The 20,449-nt window shown below is 38.3% G+C and overlaps 2 protein-coding genes across 2 annotated transcripts; both read left to right on the top strand.

The window, feature by feature from the left end:
* The first annotated feature begins 1,521 nt into the window (after positions 1-1,521).
* On the top strand, positions 1,522-19,292 carry LOC105907234 (zinc-binding protein A33-like). Its single transcript, XM_031585545.2, has 3 exons — positions 1,522-1,822; positions 17,380-17,403; positions 17,867-19,292. The coding sequence occupies exons 1-3, from the start codon at positions 1,792-1,794 to the stop codon at positions 18,418-18,420; spliced, it is 609 nt and encodes a 202-aa protein (XP_031441405.2). The 5' UTR covers positions 1,522-1,791; the 3' UTR covers positions 18,421-19,292.
* LOC122133730 (zinc-binding protein A33-like) lies at positions 3,800-6,132 on the top strand. The gene is made up of 2 exons (XM_042710430.1): positions 3,800-3,821; positions 5,165-6,132. The coding sequence occupies exons 1-2, from the start codon at positions 3,800-3,802 to the stop codon at positions 5,713-5,715; spliced, it is 573 nt and encodes a 190-aa protein (XP_042566364.1). The 3' UTR covers positions 5,716-6,132.
* Positions 19,293-20,449: the final 1,157 nt, after the last annotated feature.

Raw genomic sequence — 20,449 nt, 5'->3', positions numbered from 1 at the left:
AACCCCCTACCTGGCAGCTCCAGAAACTCCATAGTGTTACTTTAAAGCAACGGTTGAGAAATGTATCTAAATGCAGAACTTGGGAGAATTCTTTTTAGCAAAGCCAGGCAATATCTCAAAACAATAGATGAACCCATGCAATGATTTTCTGCAAAACTCTGTTTTGAACATCTTTTCTAAAACACTTTATTTGTTAAGAAAATTAAATTAAAGTTAAGTAAATTAAATTAAATAATTGAATGCACTGTATAGATAGATGATAGATAAACTTGTATTATTGCCGTGTAATAGCAGCAAGGTAATATGAATCCAATACATACATACAAATACAAATATATTAATACAAATTTGAATAAAAAAAATAATAATAATAAATAAATACAAATACAAATAAATAAAATAGGTATAACTCAGCTGGCGTAAATTAGATGCAATTATTTTCTTGTTTGTGATAACAGAAACCTTGATTTAAATGATATAATACTGTGTAGTGAGATTGAGTCTCAAACTCCCATTATGAAGTATATTCCTACCTGTCATTTAGTTCCACTCTCTCCCATCTTTAGGACCCTGGAAGAGTGCTGCTGTGTGTCTAGGTCTGCTGTGTGCTCTCCTGCTGTCTGCCATCGCACTTCTCAGTTTCAAAATGATGGAGACCAAACAGTTACAGACCAGCTACAAAGAGAAACTACAGATGCAGGCAGGTTACGACAACATGACCATAGAATACCAACAGCTACAGATTAATTACAACGTCAAAACAGAGAAATCCCAACTGCAGACCAGTTACAGCAATCTCAGCAGAGATAAACTCCAGTTGCAGGGTAGCTATGATAGCCTAAATGAAGAGAAATCAGGATTGCAAACCAGAAATGACTGTTGTACTACAGCAAAATCAAGTTTACAGAGCAGTTACAATAACCTCCTCAGGGAGAAATCACAACTGCAAACAGGATACAACAACCTAACTGAAGAGAATTCCCAGTTACAGACCAGTTACAACAACCTGACTAAAGAGAAATCCCAGTCACAGACCAGTTACAACAACCTGAATGAAGAGAAATCCCAGTTAGAAACCAGTTACAACAACCTGACTAAAGAGAAATCCCAGTTACAGACCAGTTACAACAACCTGAATAGAGAGAAATCCCAGTTACAACAACCTGAATAGAGAGAAATCCCAGTTAGAAACCAGTTAGAACAACCTGAATACAGTCAAATCCCAGTTGCAGACCAGTTAAAACAACCTGAATAGAGAGAAATCCCAGTTAGAAACCAGTAATAGTAACCTGAATAAAGAGAAATCCCAATTACAGACCAGTTATAACAGCCTGAATAGAGAGAAATCCCAGTTTGAAACCAATAATAGTAACCTGAAAAAAGAGAAATCCCAGTTACAGACCAGTTTTAACAACCTGAAGAGAGAAATCCCAGTTACAGTCCAGTTACAACAACCTGAATAGGGAGAAATCCCAGTTACAGACCAGTTACAACAACCTGAATAGAGAGAAATCCCAGTTAGAAAACAGTTATAACAACCTGAATACAGTAAAATCCCAGTTGCAGACCAGTTATAACAGCCTGAATAAAGAGAAATCCCAGTTACAGACCAGTAATAGTAACCTGAATAAAGAGAAATCCCAGTTACAGACCAGTTATAACAACCTGAATAGGGAGAAATCCCAGTTACAGACCAGTTACAACAACCTGAATAGAGAGAAATCCCAGTTACAGACCAGTTACAGCAACCTGAATAGAGAGAAATCCCAGTTGCAGGACAAATTCCACACCATGGCTGCCGAGAAGGATAAACTGCAGAAGAGACTGTGTAACCTGAGTGTGTCTAGATCTGGTTGAATCGGCTTTTGAAGTAAACTTGTATGGTAGAGTTATGTCTGAATGCAAATATAATTTCATATTTAGCTGATGTGTTACTGGATGCTTCACCTTCAAAATGACAATTCAGAGTTGAGTTCAGTGAGTGCACATAATAATAGTCTTTTGTCAACCTTTTGGATGTTATGTTAGGCACTGTAAAGATATTTTTTGATCAGTCAACTTCACCGTTTTAGGGGTTGTCGAATTAATGTTGATAGTAGAATTTCTTTAGATGTTTATATTTAAATCCCCTACTAGCATTAGGCTGAATATACAACTGAGGGGCATATCTGAAGAATTTTCTTCCTTTTTTAACACAGGAATGGAGATTATAAAGTATGCATGTCTTGCCATGGCCATGAAAACATCCTTTTGTTGCTTAATTTGTTAGTATTTTGCAATAATAGCAATGTGCTTGTTACCACTGTCTCTAAGAAAGCAAAAGGATCATCTAAATAGAAAGTAAATCTTTTGCAAATCTTTTGTTGACCTTTAAAGGTGGTAAGGATGCTATGTTACGCACTATAAAGATGTTTTTTGATCAGTCAACTTCACCCTTGTAGGGGTTGTCAAATTCATATTGATGGTAGAATTTAAATATTCATATTCGTGAAATGTCTGTACATGTTAATATTTAAATTCCTTACTAACATTAAGCTGAGTATACAACCGAGGGACATATCTGAATAATTTTCTTCCTTTCTTTAACCCTCCTATTATGTTCAAATTTTACCCACATCTATTATGCTTGGGGTCAATTTGACCCCAGCAATTTAAACCTCCAAAAAATTATCATAATTCTTTTTTTTTTACCGAAGTTTTTGTGTCAGGTACTTTAGGTGTGTTTGTTGACTACCTAAATAGCCCTTAAACATAGCATAACATGCGTAACATAGCATCCTTACCACCTTTAAAGGCAAGAAAGCAAAAGGATCATCTAAATAGAAAGCAAAAGGATCATCTAAATAGAAAGTAAATCTAAAAGGATCATCTAAAAGGATCATCTAAATAGAAAGTAAATCTTTTGCAAATCTTTTGTTGACCTTTAAAGGTGGTAAGGATGCTATGTTACGCACTATAAAGATGTTTTTTGATCAGTCAACTTCACCCTTGTAGGGGTTGTCAAATTCATATTGATGGTAGAATTTAAATATTCATATTCGTGAAATGTCTGTACATGTTAATATTTAAATTCCTTACTAACATTAAGCTGAGTATACAACCGAGGGACATATCTGAATAATTTTCTTCCTTTCTTTAACCCTCCTATTATGTTCAAATTTTACCCACATCTATTATGCTTGGGGTCAATTTGACCCCAGCAATTTAAACCTCCAAAAAATTATCATAATTCTTTTTTTTTTACCGAAGTTTTTGTGTCAGGTACTTTAGGTGTGTTTGTTGACTACCTAAATAGCCCTTAAAAATAAAACAATACCCCCACCCACCCTCTTTATACATCCAGAATACATGTTACGCGACTATGGAGAAATATGCAGATCCCCATAAAATCTCACTGATTGACCTAAAATTGGAAAGAGATATCCTTCTGGTGTTTTTATGGCTTCATATTATTTCTAAGTACATATTGTTGCTATCTATAACATTTGGAGTAAGAAACTATTTCTTTTATCAAGAAAAGTAACAATGTGATGAAAAAAGTTGATATTTCTTGTATATTTTATACAATTAAAACAGCCTGGGGTCAAATTGACTCCAAACAACACCTATGCGTACAGTATGTGTACAGATCATTGAAAACATATCATGTTAATTTTGTCTTTACCCAGTTGTCCCCATTAAATTAGGAAAAGTCATTAAATATGAAGCAAAAAAAATGATGTCAAACATTTATTTAGAGACGTTAAACATTGAATGGGGTCAAATTGACCCCAAACATAATAGGAGGGTTAACACAGGAATGGAGATTACAAAGTATGCAGGTATGTCTTGCCATGGCCTTGAAAACATAATTTTCGTTTCATCTGTTTGTATATTGGAATAATAGCAATGTGTTTGTTCCCACTGTCTGTAAGAATGCAAAAAAGCTCAATTTCGTTTGTTCAGATTCTTATTTTTCAAATGAACAAACCTTGATACTCACTCGCACTACAAGATTATTTGGGCAAACACCGCATTTTGTGAAAATTCCTCCATAGGGGCCCCTTCAACTGACATGTCACTTTCTCAAGAACCGCTTCAACTAAGAATCTGAAATTTGGTATACTTACACTTGGCCCCATTTGCTAGTGTCAATTGTGTTACGAATGGTGAGTGATGTGCAGGACTCAAATGCACGACTCAGCACAGGGGTAGATTGAAATGGTGAAACGTTTTACTAGCCGGGTTCGGTACACAGGTAGGCAGTCCAAGAATAGCAAACAAATCCAAACAGGGAATAGGCAGGAGAATAGTCGTAGTACAGGCAGAGGTCAGAAGCACGAGTAATCACTTTAACAAGGCGGAATCGCTAATCGCTAGTAACACGAGGAACAGCGGCAAAAACAAGGAACATACCAGGTAACAACAATTTACAAAGACGCACCGAGAAACAAGAAAACAAGGACTATATATACACACAGGCAACAGATAACGAGGGACAGGTGAGAACAATCAAGGCGGGGCAGACAAAGACACAGGTGGACTAAACAAGGGGAATTAACAAGACACAGGTGAAACCAATAATACAAACAAACCGGGAGATTGGGAACAGGTGAGGGGTGGAGACACGGACAACAACAAGAGGGCACATGGCATAGACAAACAAACATAGGAAAGCACATGGCGGGAACAAGGAAGCACGAGGACAAGAAAAGGGAACAAACATGTGACAACACAAGGGAGACAAACGCAGAAATTAAACACGGACAGAACACAGACCTTACAAATTGGCTCACTCATCAAATTTCAGCGGTCAATATTTGCCAGATTGAATGGACGATCTTCATGAAATTTCATAGGATTATTATGTCAGAATGGGACATAGAAGCTATGTACCAAATATAAAACAAATTTGCAAAAGTAATAATCACATTCACATTTTGGTTCATAGCTCAACAACACAAACCGACAACACAGAACACAATACATGTAGGCCTAAAACATGTATACATACAAGACATATGTAACAGTACTTATACATTACCCAAGTGCCAATGTCTTCTTTAAGCTTTTGAAACAGTCAATTCCTCCAACCTTTTGCCAGATTGGGTGCCTCACAAAACCTGCTTGGACCCTGATGGTCGCTTCTTGCAACGTTATTTACATGTGTTTTACTCTCTTGCAGTGGATGTGACTCTGGATCCTGATACAGCTCACAAGGACCTCATCCTGTCTGCTGATGGGAAACAAGTGAGGGATAGTGACTCACCACAGAATCGTCCTGACAACCCTAAGCGCTTTGATCGTGTTGTTAATGTTCCTGGAAAGCAGGGGTTCACCTCTGGTAGATTTTACTATGAGGTTGAGGTCAGTAGGAAGACTGCATGGACATTAGGAGTAGCCAGAGAGTCCATTAACAGGAAGAGACCCCGTGTCCTGTCACCTGTCAATGGATACTGGACAATATGGCTGAGAAATGGGGATGAGTATAAGGCAATAGCTGGTCCCTCTGTGGTTCTCTCCCTCAGAGAGAAGCCAGAGAGGGTGGGGGTGTTTGTGGATTATGACGCAGGTTTGGTCTCTTTTTATGATGCAGACAGATGGAATCTAATCTACTCTTTCCGGGGTGTCTCTTTCAAGGAGAAAATCTATCCATTTTTTAGTCCAGGTCTTCATGATGGTGGCAAAAACTCATCTCCTCTGATTATCATGACTCAAATTACATGCCCAAAATGAATGTTAACTTGCTGGTATTTCATTATGTTTTATAATTTTTTACTGCTTTTACTCATCACTTTTAATTGTGGTCTTCTATTGAATTTCTAGTATTTTTCATCATTATTCACTTTTGATTATTTCCTCTTCTTTTATTTATTTTTACTTGTTTTATTTGTTAATTTCCTGTTTCCTCCTTCATTTATTATCTAAAGTTTTCATCAATGTATTTACCTCAGATGTAAAGCACTTTGGTACAACTGCTGTTGTTTTTAAATGTGTTACATAAATAGGGTTAATTTGACTTGACTTGACTTCCATCCAACAATCAAATCCACCCCTAGTTGGCAGAAATGCATCCAATTTCATCTCATTTTCACTTGTCATAGGAATGTCAACCAAAATGCCGAGTTTTGTATTTGATTGAATATTCTAAAAATAAACTACTCTCAAAGGTAAAAGAAGTTAAGTGCTGGTTTAATTGTACTCTACACCGACATTAAATAATGATGTCTTCATGTGAACTAGGCAATGGGACTAAAGTACAGCCACACGTGATTCTTCTTCTTCCTCCATACGTGTTTCTAAAAGTACAGAACATGTCAAATGGTGTGGGTCTATACTACGCTGACAGTGACAAACAAAAGCCCCTGATCAATGGGTCAGTCGAGTGCCAAACCTCATGAAATTGTGTCTTTGTTAGCCTAATAAATCCCATTTTTATATAATTGCATGTTCTTTTTTATGTACGTTAAATGTAACCACTTACAATTTACAATTTTTTTATGCCGTTTAAAGTTGAAATAAACATTGCATGTAGCTTTTCAACCTGAATGGAATCATTCCAGGGGCTTTTCAACTGTATTTGTATGAGCAATTTTAATGTCGTTTTTGAACCTTTTGAACACAACTGGTTTAGTTTTCACACACACACACACAAATCATAATAAACACAAGACTCTTCACAAGGACTTTTTACTTAAATTTGCATGTACAAATACAAATGTCTAAACTTTTTAAACTTTAAACTTTTACACGTGAACGAGGCCATGTCTAAACTTTTTATTCAGAATTGCAATGTTAATTATTACTAAATATCTTCACTACTATAAAATGATGAAATAACAAGAGAACGTCAGATAAACAGTGCCTACTGCCAGGCGTAACGTCAGGAAACTTGACGTGAGGGATATTAATAAAAAAATTAAAAAAAAACATCACATTTACTGCTAGTAGCTAGCTAGCCTTATTGGCTAAGCTAAATAGGCGGGAGCTAACGTCAGCACCAAGGCAGGCTGTCGGTAGGGAAAACGTATGGCTAAGGAATGTGTATTAAAACCGGATGTCGTCACTTTAATCCGGTCTCTGGTTGGATAAAACTTTTCAACAGAAATGGACAAGGACCTTTACTTTTTAGTTGAGAAGTTGTGTTGATCGCCTGACATGCAAACGATCGGTTTTCTTTAAATTATTATTATTTTTGTGAAGTTATACGGCTTATGTGAATAAAGCTATCTACACAACTTTTTATATGTCTACATTGACTCGGTTAGTTGTTCATGTGGTACACGTAGGTCTTAACTGAAGCTAACGCTTAGACCAACAATCCATTGGAACACATAGTAGCTAGCTAGCCTCGCTGCTAATAAGTCTAACGTTAGCATGCTGATATGAATAGACCCATTATAGTCAGGTGGCTTAATGCTCAATTGACTTGTTAACCGAACTTTTACGAAGTCATACAACTAAACACACAAGTGACTTGTTAACCTATGTCTACATTGACTCGGTTAGTTGTTCATGTGGTACACGAATGTTGCAGAGTATTGCAGGACTTAACTGAAGCTAACGCTTAGACCAACAATCCATTGGAACACATAGTAGCTAGCTAGCCTCGCTGCTAATAAGTATAACGTCAGCATGCTAATATGAATAGACCCATTATAGTCAGGTGGCTTAATGCTCAATTGACTTGTTAACCGAACTTTTACGAAGTCATACAACTAAACACATAAGTGACTTGTTAACCGAACTTTTACGAAGCTATATGACCAAACACAAAGCTAGCACTGTTAATTCCGCTATAGCTAGCCAGGTCAATTAGCTCGCCTAAGACACTGCAATTTAGGCTAACCAATTACCTAATTTCCCCCAAAACCCATCGATTACGTGTGTTTGTGATGTGTAACATATATCCTTATTCAGTCATTCAAGTTATTAACGTTTATTTACCGCTAGCGATTACACGACACAAGGATAATTCAATCGCTATTAATGTTGAACTTGAACTTCAACAACGTCACACAACATTAAAAGTCAGGCATCGGCATGGTTCCTAAAGAATAAATCAAAGGTCCTTGTCCATTTCTGTTGAAAAGTTTTATCCAACCAGAGACCGGATTAAAGTGACGAGATCCGGTTTCAATACACATTCCTTAGGCATACGTTTTCCCTACCGACAGCACTTAATCACAAAGGCACGGGGTGGTTCCTCATCTCCTGGGCCTTCGCGCAGGGTCCGGTGTGACCTGTCCAGTGTTGGCGGGCTGTCCAGCCCCAGCGTGACCTTCAGCAACCCTGCAATAAAAGCTACAGGTGCTTTCTTCGCCTCCCGTCCCTCTTTCACTCCAGTGATACGGAGATTGCACCTCCTTGATCTGGCCTCAAGATCCTCATTTTTATCTGACACTGCCCTTGTCAGCTGCTTAACTTGCTCCCCCAATTCAGCGATTATGTCTGAGTGGCCATTGCACGCGGACTGCAGGCTCTCCACCGTGCCCTCGAGCGTCCTAGTCCTGCTGCTAACATGCTCAATGCTACTTCTCAGCTGGGAGATTTGCTGTTTCAGTTCCAAGGACTGCGTCTTGGCATTGTCGTCCATTTTTTTCAGCAGGTCGTCCCTTAGGCATCGGATCGCATCTAGAATGGTATCAGATGATTCGCCTCTGGTCTCGATTTAGCCTTAGCAGTGGCATTAGCAGTGGCGCGTTTTTGTTGAGTTGCCATGTTCAGATGGAAAAACTAAGATATCAGGCGCAAAAATGTGGTCGTAGTGTTTCCAAAATACGCAGAATTATTTAAAGTAAGACTATCAAAAATGTACAATTCAAAATATAGCTAATATATACAAAATGAACGATTCTGATGAGGAGCTCAAAGGAATGTGACTTCACTCTGCACCGCTCATACCGCGACTCATGTCTAAACTTTTTAAACTTCAAACTTTTACCTGTGAATGAGGCCATGAAACTACAGTACAGGAACATTATTATGCCATTTCTGCTACTACTATTCCTTTCCATCTTCATCTGTCTCATCAGGAGGGTTTTAATCAGTCAGTTACCTTAAGCATGGTACAACTCCACAGTTTGACCTTGTATCATTTGTTTAAAATATGTTCGAACTTAATACAAAATGCTAAAACTAAAATGTTCATACTCTATTGTATACATCCACTGAAAATCTCTCACTGATTTACCATAGGTCCACTGTGTGTTTCATATTTACTGCTTAATCCATTTTTTTCACATGAGGGCAGTAGAGCGCTGTTACAAATCAGCATGATGGCAAACAATGTCAGAAAAGAAGATGGAAAAAACTTAGCCTGTTCCTCTTGGAATATATATGTATGAACATTGTTCTCACAGTTGAATTCAGAGCATATTATTCTAGGTTGGTCTATATAGTTAAAGAGTTTTTCAATCTGATCTAGATAATAGTGGCACTTTACAATAACCCACACTGCATGTAGTTGGCACAATGGAACACACTGCCCCCTTCTGGACAAATGTTGAATCCTTGAAAAGTTAGGTCTACGAGGTCCCGTGGGGAATATTTAAGTTTTTGTAAGGGTAGGTTTTGATTTGATTTAAGTAAAAAAAATTGTTCTACTACATTCCTTTTACTCTCATGTTATTATTGCTCAGGTCTTCTACAATATAATCATACATGCCACTTTTGCCTCAATGTTTTTAGTTAGGGGAAATATACAAAAGCATCAAAGCATGTCAGACCACCTAAAAGAGTCTTGGACTCCCAAGTGTTAAAGCAGACAAAAGGAGGCTAATACACAAAAGATGCATATGGTGGTTAGCATCGCTTTAATGGTTTTGAAACGTAATGATCAAATAATCTATATTTACAAATAAATTAACAACAGGTCATACCATTTGCTGTGTCTATTTCTGACGTGGTACTATGTGTAGAAAACATGTTTTAATAGCAATAGCAATTACAGACAGAGAGGACTGTTGTGCACTTTTCAGGAATGGTGAACATTTTCAAGCTATCATCTTTGTGCAAAAACCTTTTTTATAGTCTTACTTTGAAATTAAACATCCGTCCAAGTGCATCCGAAACCACTGAATCTATAAAAACAAACACCTTCAAATTACAAATTGGTGACAAATCTTCATTTCGAAAACATTAAGTGCAAAGTAACTCAGTATAGTAAGCAGTCTATTGTGAGAATGCATGACATTATGATGATCAACTGCATGACAGTAGGCTCAATCTTCCTACCAGATGTGCACCAGCACACAAATGACTGCAGTCACAATAGCCAAGTTTCAGATATTAGATGTGGCAAGATATAGACTACATGTATGTCCTGTGTAGTAGTTTGGAGCTATTCCGGCTGTGGAGTTTTTTTGTCTCAATGTGACACGGAGGAAGAATTCCTGCAAAGACTACCGAAGGTCACACTGGGCGCTGAGATACTCGTCATTGTTAAATTCAAACTGCAGAGCTTTCCCGTAGCTCTCTGATGCCTGCCGCTTTTCTCGCTTTGCCTTGTGGACGAATTGCAGGATCCCAAAGGCTGCTCAGCAGTGCCGGATTAACTAATAGGCAGCCAGCTGAAAATTCAGGACACAAAAAATGTCCCAAATATTTTTGTAGGTATAATAGGTGTGCAACTGTAACGGAGTTGAACATTTAGTTTGACAATAATATGAGTTTCGCCATAATTGAGCGAGTTTAGTCAGTTGGTGTTTTGAAGCCACCTTTGGAAATGTGGAGTACTGCATAAGGTTGAACGAGAACGAGACGAACTAAATGCTGGTTTAATTGTACTCTACATTGACATTAAATGGTGTTGTCTAAATGTGAAATAGGCAATGGGACTAAAGTAAAGTCCATCTGCTACATCAGGTAGGTTTAAGTCAGTCAGATACTTTAAATAATTTTACATTGTGTGAATTCACAACCCAAGAGTCCTTCCTTTACTCTCTCTCTCACACACACACAAACACACACACACAGACACACACACACAAACACACAAACAGACACACAGACACACGGGATCCTGTATAGTGTACCAGTGGTGTGACCTCTCCTCGGCAGGTATGCCCTTTTCCCTCTGTGAGGTATGTCAAGAGCGAGGTTTAGTCAGTCAAATACCTCAACTGATTAAACACTGAACCCAAGAGACCTTCCTTCTAAACACACGCACACACAAATGTCCAACATTGTCTGACGGTGAACTCTGATTCTTAACTGAGTCTTCTCCCACAGAGGAAGAGAGAAAGATGGAGTTTTAGTGTAAATGTGTTTTTGCTGATGTTCTCAGTTACTGTGACTTCCTCCATCCTTGTTTCACTATGCTGGCACACACACACACACACACACACACACACACACACACACACACACACACACACACACACACACACACACACACACAAACACACGCACACACACACACACACACACACACACACACACAGAGAGAGAGAGAGAGAGAGAGAGGTCCATTGTATTGAACATACAAAGACTGAGCTCAGCACTGCATCATTAATGAAAATGTACCATATGAAGATATACAATATCTTACATTGTCTAAATGTAAACCCTGATGACCTGATATTTCTCCAACGAGGAAGAAAGAGAGAAGGATTGGGTTTTCGCGGATGCTGGACCTTTAGTTTTCTGCAGTTTAGCAGAATTACTGCTGCCGGATTCACCCAGGAACAGACATACAGACATGTATGCAGACATACTGTATTCTTAGTGGCATTCACAGTACAAATGGTGTTGGCATTTGACATCTAGAAAGGTATGCAAAGAGGTAGCCTATGTGTAAGGCATACCACTGTGAAGTTTGAACCAGATGACCCAGCTGTATACTTGATTAAACTTTACGGGTGAATAGGGTCATTGGACTACAGTCCAGGAACATGTGATTCTGCTGACCATTCCTTTCCATTTCAATCTGCCACATCAGGGAGGTTTTAGTCAGTCAGTTACTTTAGTGACCTGTACAATGAAACCAAGTAACCTCCCTTCTGACGTGTGTTTAAGATGGCCGCTTGCCTTAACGAGTGAAGTCTCGTAATTTCTCACACATTGACAGGGCCTGAACATAAACATGACACGTGTCCACCAATGTCTGAACATGAACTCTAGACTGAATGGAGACTAAATGTATTTTGCTGATGTTGTCAGCTGCTAGGACTTCCTCTATCCATGTTTCTAAGAGTATAAAATGGGCCAAACACTGTGGGTCTGCTGTTTACCTACAGTCACTCTCCAGAAGACAGAGTGGAGAAGATCTCATGATCATCTGAGCAGCCGGTAGAGAGGAGCAGGGCAGAATGGAGATGACTGAGGGCATCTATCCACAATTAGACGATGATGGAGTCAACAGAACCTCTATGGACAAACATGAAGAAACAGACACTGGCGAGTTTCCCAGAGGTGTAAAAAGTACTGAAATGTTGTACTCAAGTAAAAGTACAATTACTTTGATGAAATTTTACTTAAGTACAAGTAAAATTACCCATCTAAAAATCTACTCAAGTAAAAGTAAAAAGTAGTTAATTTAAAATGTACTTTAAGTAAAAGTTACTTAGTTACTTTCAACAACTTGATGGGGGCCGCTCCTATATAGTGCAAAAAAGGACAAGGGGTCATAAATCCAATACAAAAACTAGTTATTTTTTATTAAAGGAGAATCTTTAGAAATATAAGTGCAATGACATTAAACATGTCAAACATTAAACATGTCAACACAACATTTAAGAACTTTTGGGAGGACATGTCAAGACATGACAGCTAAAATAAAAAGTTAAAATACCGCTGCCCCACTTAAACTTTGGTTACTTTACTTGTGTCCACCTTTAGAGCATTAGTCTACAAACTTCTTGTTGAGTTTGAGCAGCAGCTGATTTTCAAGATGAGTAGAGTTCATCCGGGCTAGCTTTGCATTGAACAGCAATCCAGCACAGCTGAAGAGTCGCTCGCAGGTGGCCGAGGCAGGTAGGCCAGTATTGAGTTTCAGGGACAGTTTTTTGATATTCTGAAAGGCGTTCAGCAGATCCATATTGACTGAGACACAGGCTAGGTACCCTTCTAACTCCCCTGTACCTTCTGGACTTCATTGAGGAAAATAAATCATCTTCATCTGATGAATGTTGTCCAACTTGCTCCAGCCTCCAACATCCGGTCAAGGTGTTGTCTGACATAGACTAGACCTGTAGAATGACAAACAACATTTCTGACAATTAAGTATTGAGCTGCCATCAAGATTCAAGAGTGCATCATAACACAGAAATAGCTATAAATAGCTACTTGAGATGACAGACCTACAGTATACAGAATTATAGCATTATTTTCTATTTCTACATGCATCACAATTCATAATCCTCAATTCTTGCTAACCGGGACCCCTTAGCATGAACATGAAAGACGTGCACGTTGCAAAGCCACCACTTATCGTTATCAATATCTGACTAAACATCGTGATAAATTGCAGATAACGACATTCACATTGACTTGTCCAACTGTCTGAAAACGATGGTGTGCGCATTCACATTGTTCTGTTTCAAGGCATGGGAGGCAGCCAAATGATTAGCCTAATATCAGTTTATGTGGTGTATTTCATTGCTGATGACTGATCTGCAGTTTTTAACACAATATGAGAGACTGAACATAATAATTCTATGACCTGAAACGAATGGAAGACAGGAATGGTATTATTAGTCTATTGGATGACCGCTGTCGACGTTAGCATACTCAGGTCGGTTGCAAGTGCTAGCCAAAATTAGGCTACTACCTACTAGTGCCATGAAACGCATATTTTGCTTAATGGAGCAAAGCTAACTAAATGACAAAAACGCTGTCTGAACTACTAATGGAAAGGGACAAATACTGTACTTACCAACACATGCTTGCGCAGATTTGAAGATGAATTTGTATAAGCAGAAAGTTCTGACTGACGGATTAGGCACAGTTTACACAGCATATAGCTGTTGCCTCTTTTACGTTGGAAGGCAAACTGCTTGCTGAGATGTGGCCACGCGTTTTCTTCATCTTCTTTAATTTCAACTGGCGGAAAGTTCGGTGCTTCAGCTTGTTGGTGGTCCGCAGCTTGTTGGTAGTCCGCACTATCATCTTCCTCCATATATATCTCTCGTGACTCGGCACCGTACTGGCGCCTTGCATCGACTCCATCATCCACTCTATGCAGCATCCACCACTGCAGTGAGCATTGTGGTGCGCGATTCCTGCCTTGAACTATGTTTTTTTTTTTACTCAGTAACGGATGTAATTTCCAATGTAGCGAAGTACAATACTTCAGTCAAAATCTACTTAAGTAAAAGTAAAATTACCGATTTAAAAAACTACTTAAAAATTACAAAGTACACAAAAAAACTACTCAATTACAGTAACGTGAGTAAAAGTAATTCGTTACTTTACACCTCTGGAGTTTCCCTGCAAGACTTCAAACTCCAGAGAGAATTTGGAAGCCCCAAATCCTCAAGCCTCTGGTGAATATGAATTTTTAAATATACATTTATAATCAGGGGAACTCATGAACTCATGGTTCATCCTTGCAAAGATTACAAATACTAAGAACGCTGACCTTGTTTCATGATTTCATTGATATTTTTTAAGTAAAATGAAATTATAATTGAGTTCTAATGTGTCCCATTGTTTAAATTAAAACAATATGTTAGATATCATTGGGGATGGAGCAAAATTTGGAGAATTTGGAAGTCCTCAACACTCTGGTGAATATGAATTTCTAAATATAAATTTATAATCAGGGGAAATCATGAACTCATGGTTCATCCTTGCAAAGATTACAAATGCTTAGAACGCTGACCTTGTTTCATGATTAGCAGCTTGTATGAGTTTTGAGGTAAATTTTTTAGGTAAAATAATTTGTAATTGAGTTCAACTGTATCCCATTGTTTTAATTAAACAAAATATTAAACATAATTGGTGATGAAGCAAAATAAAAGTAGAAAGATGAGAAGTGAAAGAGTAAATTAGGAGGTATGAAAACATACATGAAAACAAAATATTGTCTTCTTATATATGATAGCAACAGTCTTTAAGCATTTTCAACCGCAATACTAATGGAATTTTGCAGTACTTATCACATAGTATTCAGACATTGAATCATTGATTGAGAAATGTGTCAGAATGCAGAACTGGATACAGAAAATGTTTTGCAAAGCCAGGTAATATCATCATGTCTAAACATTAACTGCAATTATTTTCTGCTTTTGATTTCAGAAGCAACTCTGTTTTGAACTTCTATACTAAAATACCTAATTTGTTTTAATTTAATGTACTGTATGTCAACGCAAAGACTGAACCTATGCAATCATTTTCTTGTTTTTGATAACAGAAAACTCGTTTTAAATTATATAAAACTGTGTAGTGAGATGGAGTCTCAAACTCCCATTATGAAGTATATTCCTACCTGTCATTTAGTTTTACTCTCTCCCATCTTTAGGACGCTGGAAGAGGGCTGCTGTGTGTCTGGGTCTGCTGTGTGCTCTCCTGCTGTCTGCCATCGCACTTCTCAGTTTCAAAATGATGGAGAACAAACAGTTACAGACCAGCTACAAAGAGAAACTACAGATGCAGTCAAGTTACGACAACATGACCATAGAATACCAACAGCTACAGATTACTTACAACAACCTCAAAACAGAGAAATCCCAACTGCAGACCAGTTACAGCAATCTCAGCAGAGAGAAACTCCAGTTGCAGGGCAGCTATGATCAGATAAATAGAGAAAAATCAGAATTGCAAACCAGTAATGACCGTTTAAATACAGATAAATCAAGTTTACAGAGCAGTTACCATAACCTCCTCAGGGAGAAATCACAACTGCAAACAGGATACAACAACCTAACTGAAGAGAATTCCCAGTTACAGACCAGTCACAACAACATTGCCAGAGAGAAATCCACATTACAGACCAACTGGGACGATCTGAACAGAGAAAATTACCAGTTAAAATCCAGCTTCACCAACCTGAATAGAGAGAAATCAGAGTTGCAGTACAATTATAACAACCTGAATAGAGAGAAATCTGAGTTGCAGGCCAGTTACAACAGTCTGAATCAAGAAAGGTCCCAGTTACTGGATAGATATAACAACTTGACAAATGGAAATACCAACTTACAGACCAGTTATAACAACCTGAATAGAGAGAAATCCCAGTTACAGTACAATTATAACAACCTGAATAGAGATAAATCTGAGTTGCAGGCCAGTTACAACAGTCTGAATCAAGAAAGATCTCAGTTACAGGAAAAATATAACAAACTCAACAGAGAAAAATCCCAGTTACAGAACAGCAACAACAACTTGACAAATGGCAATACCAATTTACAGACCACTTATAACAAGCTGAATAAAGAGAAATCCCAGTTACAGGCCAGTTACAACAACCTGAATAGAGAGAAATCCCAGTTACAGACCAGTTACAACAACCTGAATAGAGAGAAATCTGAGTTGCAGGCCAGTTACAACAGTCTGAATCAAGAAAGGTCCCAGTTACTGGATAGATATAACAACTTGACAAATGGAAATACCAACTTACAGACCAGTTATAACAACCTGAATAGAGAGAAATCCCAGTTACAGTACAATTATAACAACCTGAATAGAGAGAAATCTGAGTTGCAGGCCAGTTACAACAGTCTGAATCAAGAAAGATCTCAGTTACAGGAAAAATATAACAAACTCAACAGAGAAAAATCCCAGTTACAGAACAGCAACAACAACTTGACAAATGGCAATACCAATTTACAGACCACTTATAACAAGCTGAATAAAGAGAAATCCCAGTTACAGGCCAGTTACAACAACCTGAATAGAGAGAAATCCCAGTTACAGACCAGTTACAACAACCTGAATAGAGAGAAATCCCAGTTACAGACCAGTTACAACAACCTGAATAAAGAGAAATCCCAGTTACAGACCAGTTATAACAACTTGATTAGAGAGAAATCCCAGTTACAGGACAAATTCCACACCATGGCTGCCGAGAAGGATGAACTGCAGAAGAGACTTTGTAACCTGAGTGAGTGTCCAGATCTGGTTGAATCGGCTTTAGGTCTTAAATTATGTCTGAATGCAAATATTATTTCATACTTAGCTGATGTGTTACTGGATGATTCACCTTCAAAAAGATAATCTAAATAGAAAGTAAATATTTTGTAAGTCTTTTGTTGACCTTTAAAGGTGGTAAGGATGTTATGTTAGGCACTATAAATATGTTTTTTTTTGTTCAGTAAGATTCACCCTTGTAGGGGTTGTCAAATTCATGTTCATGGTAAAATTTCTGTAGCTGTTTATATTGAAATGCCCTACTAGCATTAACCTGAGTATAGAACCGAGGGACATATCTGAAGAATTCTCTCCCTTTCTTTAATACAGGAATGGAGATTACAAAGTATGCAGGTATGTCTTGACATGGCCATGGCCATGAAAACATCCTTTTCGTTTCATCTGTAAGCATATTGGAATCATAGCAATGTGCTTGTTACCTACTGTCTGTTAGAAGGCAAAAAAGATCCATTTAGTTTTTTCAGATTCTTATTTTTCAAATGGACAAACACCACATTTTGTGAAAATTCATCCATAGGGGGCGCTACAACTGACACATGTCACTATCTCAAGAACCGCTTCAGCTAAAAATCTGAAATTAGGTATACTTACACTTATGCGACATCTCAAGAACTGATTAAGCCAAAAATTTGAAATTGTACTTTGCTCACATTTCCTAAAGTGCCAATGCCTTCTTTAAGCTATTGAAGTTGTCAAGTCCTCCAACCTTTTGCCAGTTTGAGTGCCTCACAAAACCTGCTTGGACCCTGATGGTCGCCGCTTGCAACTATACTGACATGTGTCTTTACTCTTGCAGTGGATGTGACTCTGGATCCTGACACAGCTGAAAACAACCTCATCTTGTCTGCTGATGGGAAACAAGTGAGGCATGTCGACACACCGCAGAATTTCCCATACAACCGCAAACGCTTCGATCCTATTGTTTGTGTTCTTGGAAAGCAGGGGTTCACCTCTAGTAGATTTTACTATGAGGTTGAGGTCAGTGGGAAGACATCATGGGCATTAGGAGTAGCCAGAGAGTCCGTTAACCGGAAGGGTCGCGTTGTCCTGAGCCCTAAGAATGGATACTGGACAATGAAGCTTATAAATGGGGATAGGTATGAAGCACTAACTGATCCCTCTGTTGTACTCTCTCTTAAAGAGAAGCCAGAGAGGGTGGGGGTGTTTGTGGATTATGAGGCAGGTTTGGTCTCCTTTTATGATGCAGACAGATGTAGTCTACTCTACTCTTTCCGGGGTGTCTCTTTCAAGGAGAAAATCTATCCATTTTTAAGTCCATATACTAATAATTCTGGTGGCAAAAACGCATCTCCACTAAATATCATCAGTCCTACTGCCTGCACTTCATAAATGATAATAATTTCCTTCTATGTGTTTTTTTTTATTAATTTACACTTTGAGGAGTGTTATTCATCTATAGTCTCCACCACCTCAATGGTATGATCAAAACAAGTAATTCAAAGTTTGTGTAGTCTGTGAATCTGTGTATCTAGTGAAAGGTTGTTGATATTTGAGGTCACAGCCAATCAAATTACACCCCTCTCTTCCGTGCTCCTGAAGCATTGTGTTGATAGGCTGGAAAGGTGTATGCCCTGATCCAAGCCACTTTCTTCGTTTCCCATTTACAGACCCTCGACTGTGTACGAACACCAGCGTTTTTTTGAGACAGCTAGAGGATATTGAGGAGAAATTAGCTTTATCTGACAAAAATTGTATTGGATTAAAATCGTTGACTGCACCTTCTAATGTACTGTCAAATAACAATGTTCTTACGTTGTCCGACTGAATTTTCTCCAAAGAAACAAACAAATTTAAACCAGTGAAAGGTTGTGCTGCTTTTAATTGTACTTTACACTGAGATCAAGAGCATAGTGCTGCTTGATGGAACCCTTAAGACTAAACTATGACTGGTAACACATCCAACACCAGGTGGCAGAAATGCTCTCAGTATGATCTCATTTCCACCATCATAGGGATGTCACTCAAAATATGAATGGTCTTAGAATAGACCATTAATCTCAGAAATGCACCCAATGTTATATCTTTTTCACTATCAATGGAGTGTCATCTAAAATGCTGAGCTCTGTATTTGATGAACTATAGTTTACTATGTTCATTTGTTTTATCTCCTTTTTTTATCTAAAATGTGTATCAATGTATTTACTTCGGCTGTAAAGAATCCTGTTGTATTTAAATGTGGTATGCAAATAAAGTTCACTTGACTTGACTTCCATCCAACAGTCTGCTTGTTTTGATCGGGGCGTCGTCTCCCCTCCAAATCCCTGCTTTTTCCCGTCCTTGCTTCTTCCAAGCCTGCCTGCATACTGACGGTAACCTGGGGTTTAAAAGTACTCACATTCACACGGTTAACTATGGTCAGCTGAGTTATTCTCTGCCGCGCACCTGAAGCTAGTTTGCCTAAACGGTAATGAATGGCTACTGTCGGCGGGGATAACGTATTTCCTAAAGGATCCGTATTGAAACCGGATATCGTCACTTTACCCCGGTCTCTGGTTGGATAAAACTTGTCACATGTCCTGAACAGAAATGGACAAGGACCTTTGATTTTTTTCTTTAGGAACCATGCCGATGCCTGACTTTTAATGTTGTGTGACGTTGTTGAAGTTCAAGTTCAACATTAATAGCGATTGAATTACCCTTGTGTCGGTGTCGGCTAGCGGTAAATAAACGTTAATAACTTGAATGACTGATTAAGGATATATGTTACACATCACAAACACACACAATCGATGTTTTTTTGTGTGATAATTAGGTCATTGGTTATCTTAAATTACAGTATCGTACGCGAGCTAATTTAGCTAGCTAGTTAATACATTGTTTTGAGCAGCTCACGGTGTGTTGGTTAGCTGAAGCTAGCACTCACAGACACACACACACAATCGATGGTTTTTGGGGGTAATTGGGGTATTGGTTATCTTAAATTACAGTATTTTACGCAAGCTAATTGACCTAGTTCTGTACTATACGGTGTTTGGTAAGTCCGCTGTCAAATGGTTGTGGGCAGTGCATGACGTTACCTGAGGGAAATAAACTTTACACGCCTAAACTGTATGGATGACATTTAATACGGTTCATCCTCGCAAATGCTGTGAAACAGAGGTTGATATCTCCCCATGCTATTTCATTTGTTTTTCCGCGAGGGTGCATCGATGTTTTTATGTCTTGTGTCACTTACGTTAGCTAACTACCTTGCTATATACTATACAGTGTTTGGTTAGCTAAAGCTAGCACTGTCACAGGCACAAACGCACGCACACACGCACACACAGCCCGCAAATGCAGGCTGTTTATAAGTCATTGGGATGGCCCTTAAAAGGACCGTTGTGTTGCTCAGGGGGCTACTGTGATAGGACTAATT

This window comes from Clupea harengus, chromosome 18, assembly GCF_900700415.2.
Source record: "Clupea harengus chromosome 18, Ch_v2.0.2, whole genome shotgun sequence".
Classification (NCBI taxonomy): Eukaryota; Metazoa; Chordata; class Actinopteri; order Clupeiformes; family Clupeidae; genus Clupea; species Clupea harengus.
The sequence above is the reverse complement of the archived record's forward strand: the minus strand, read 5'-3'. Positions and strand labels throughout refer to the sequence as shown.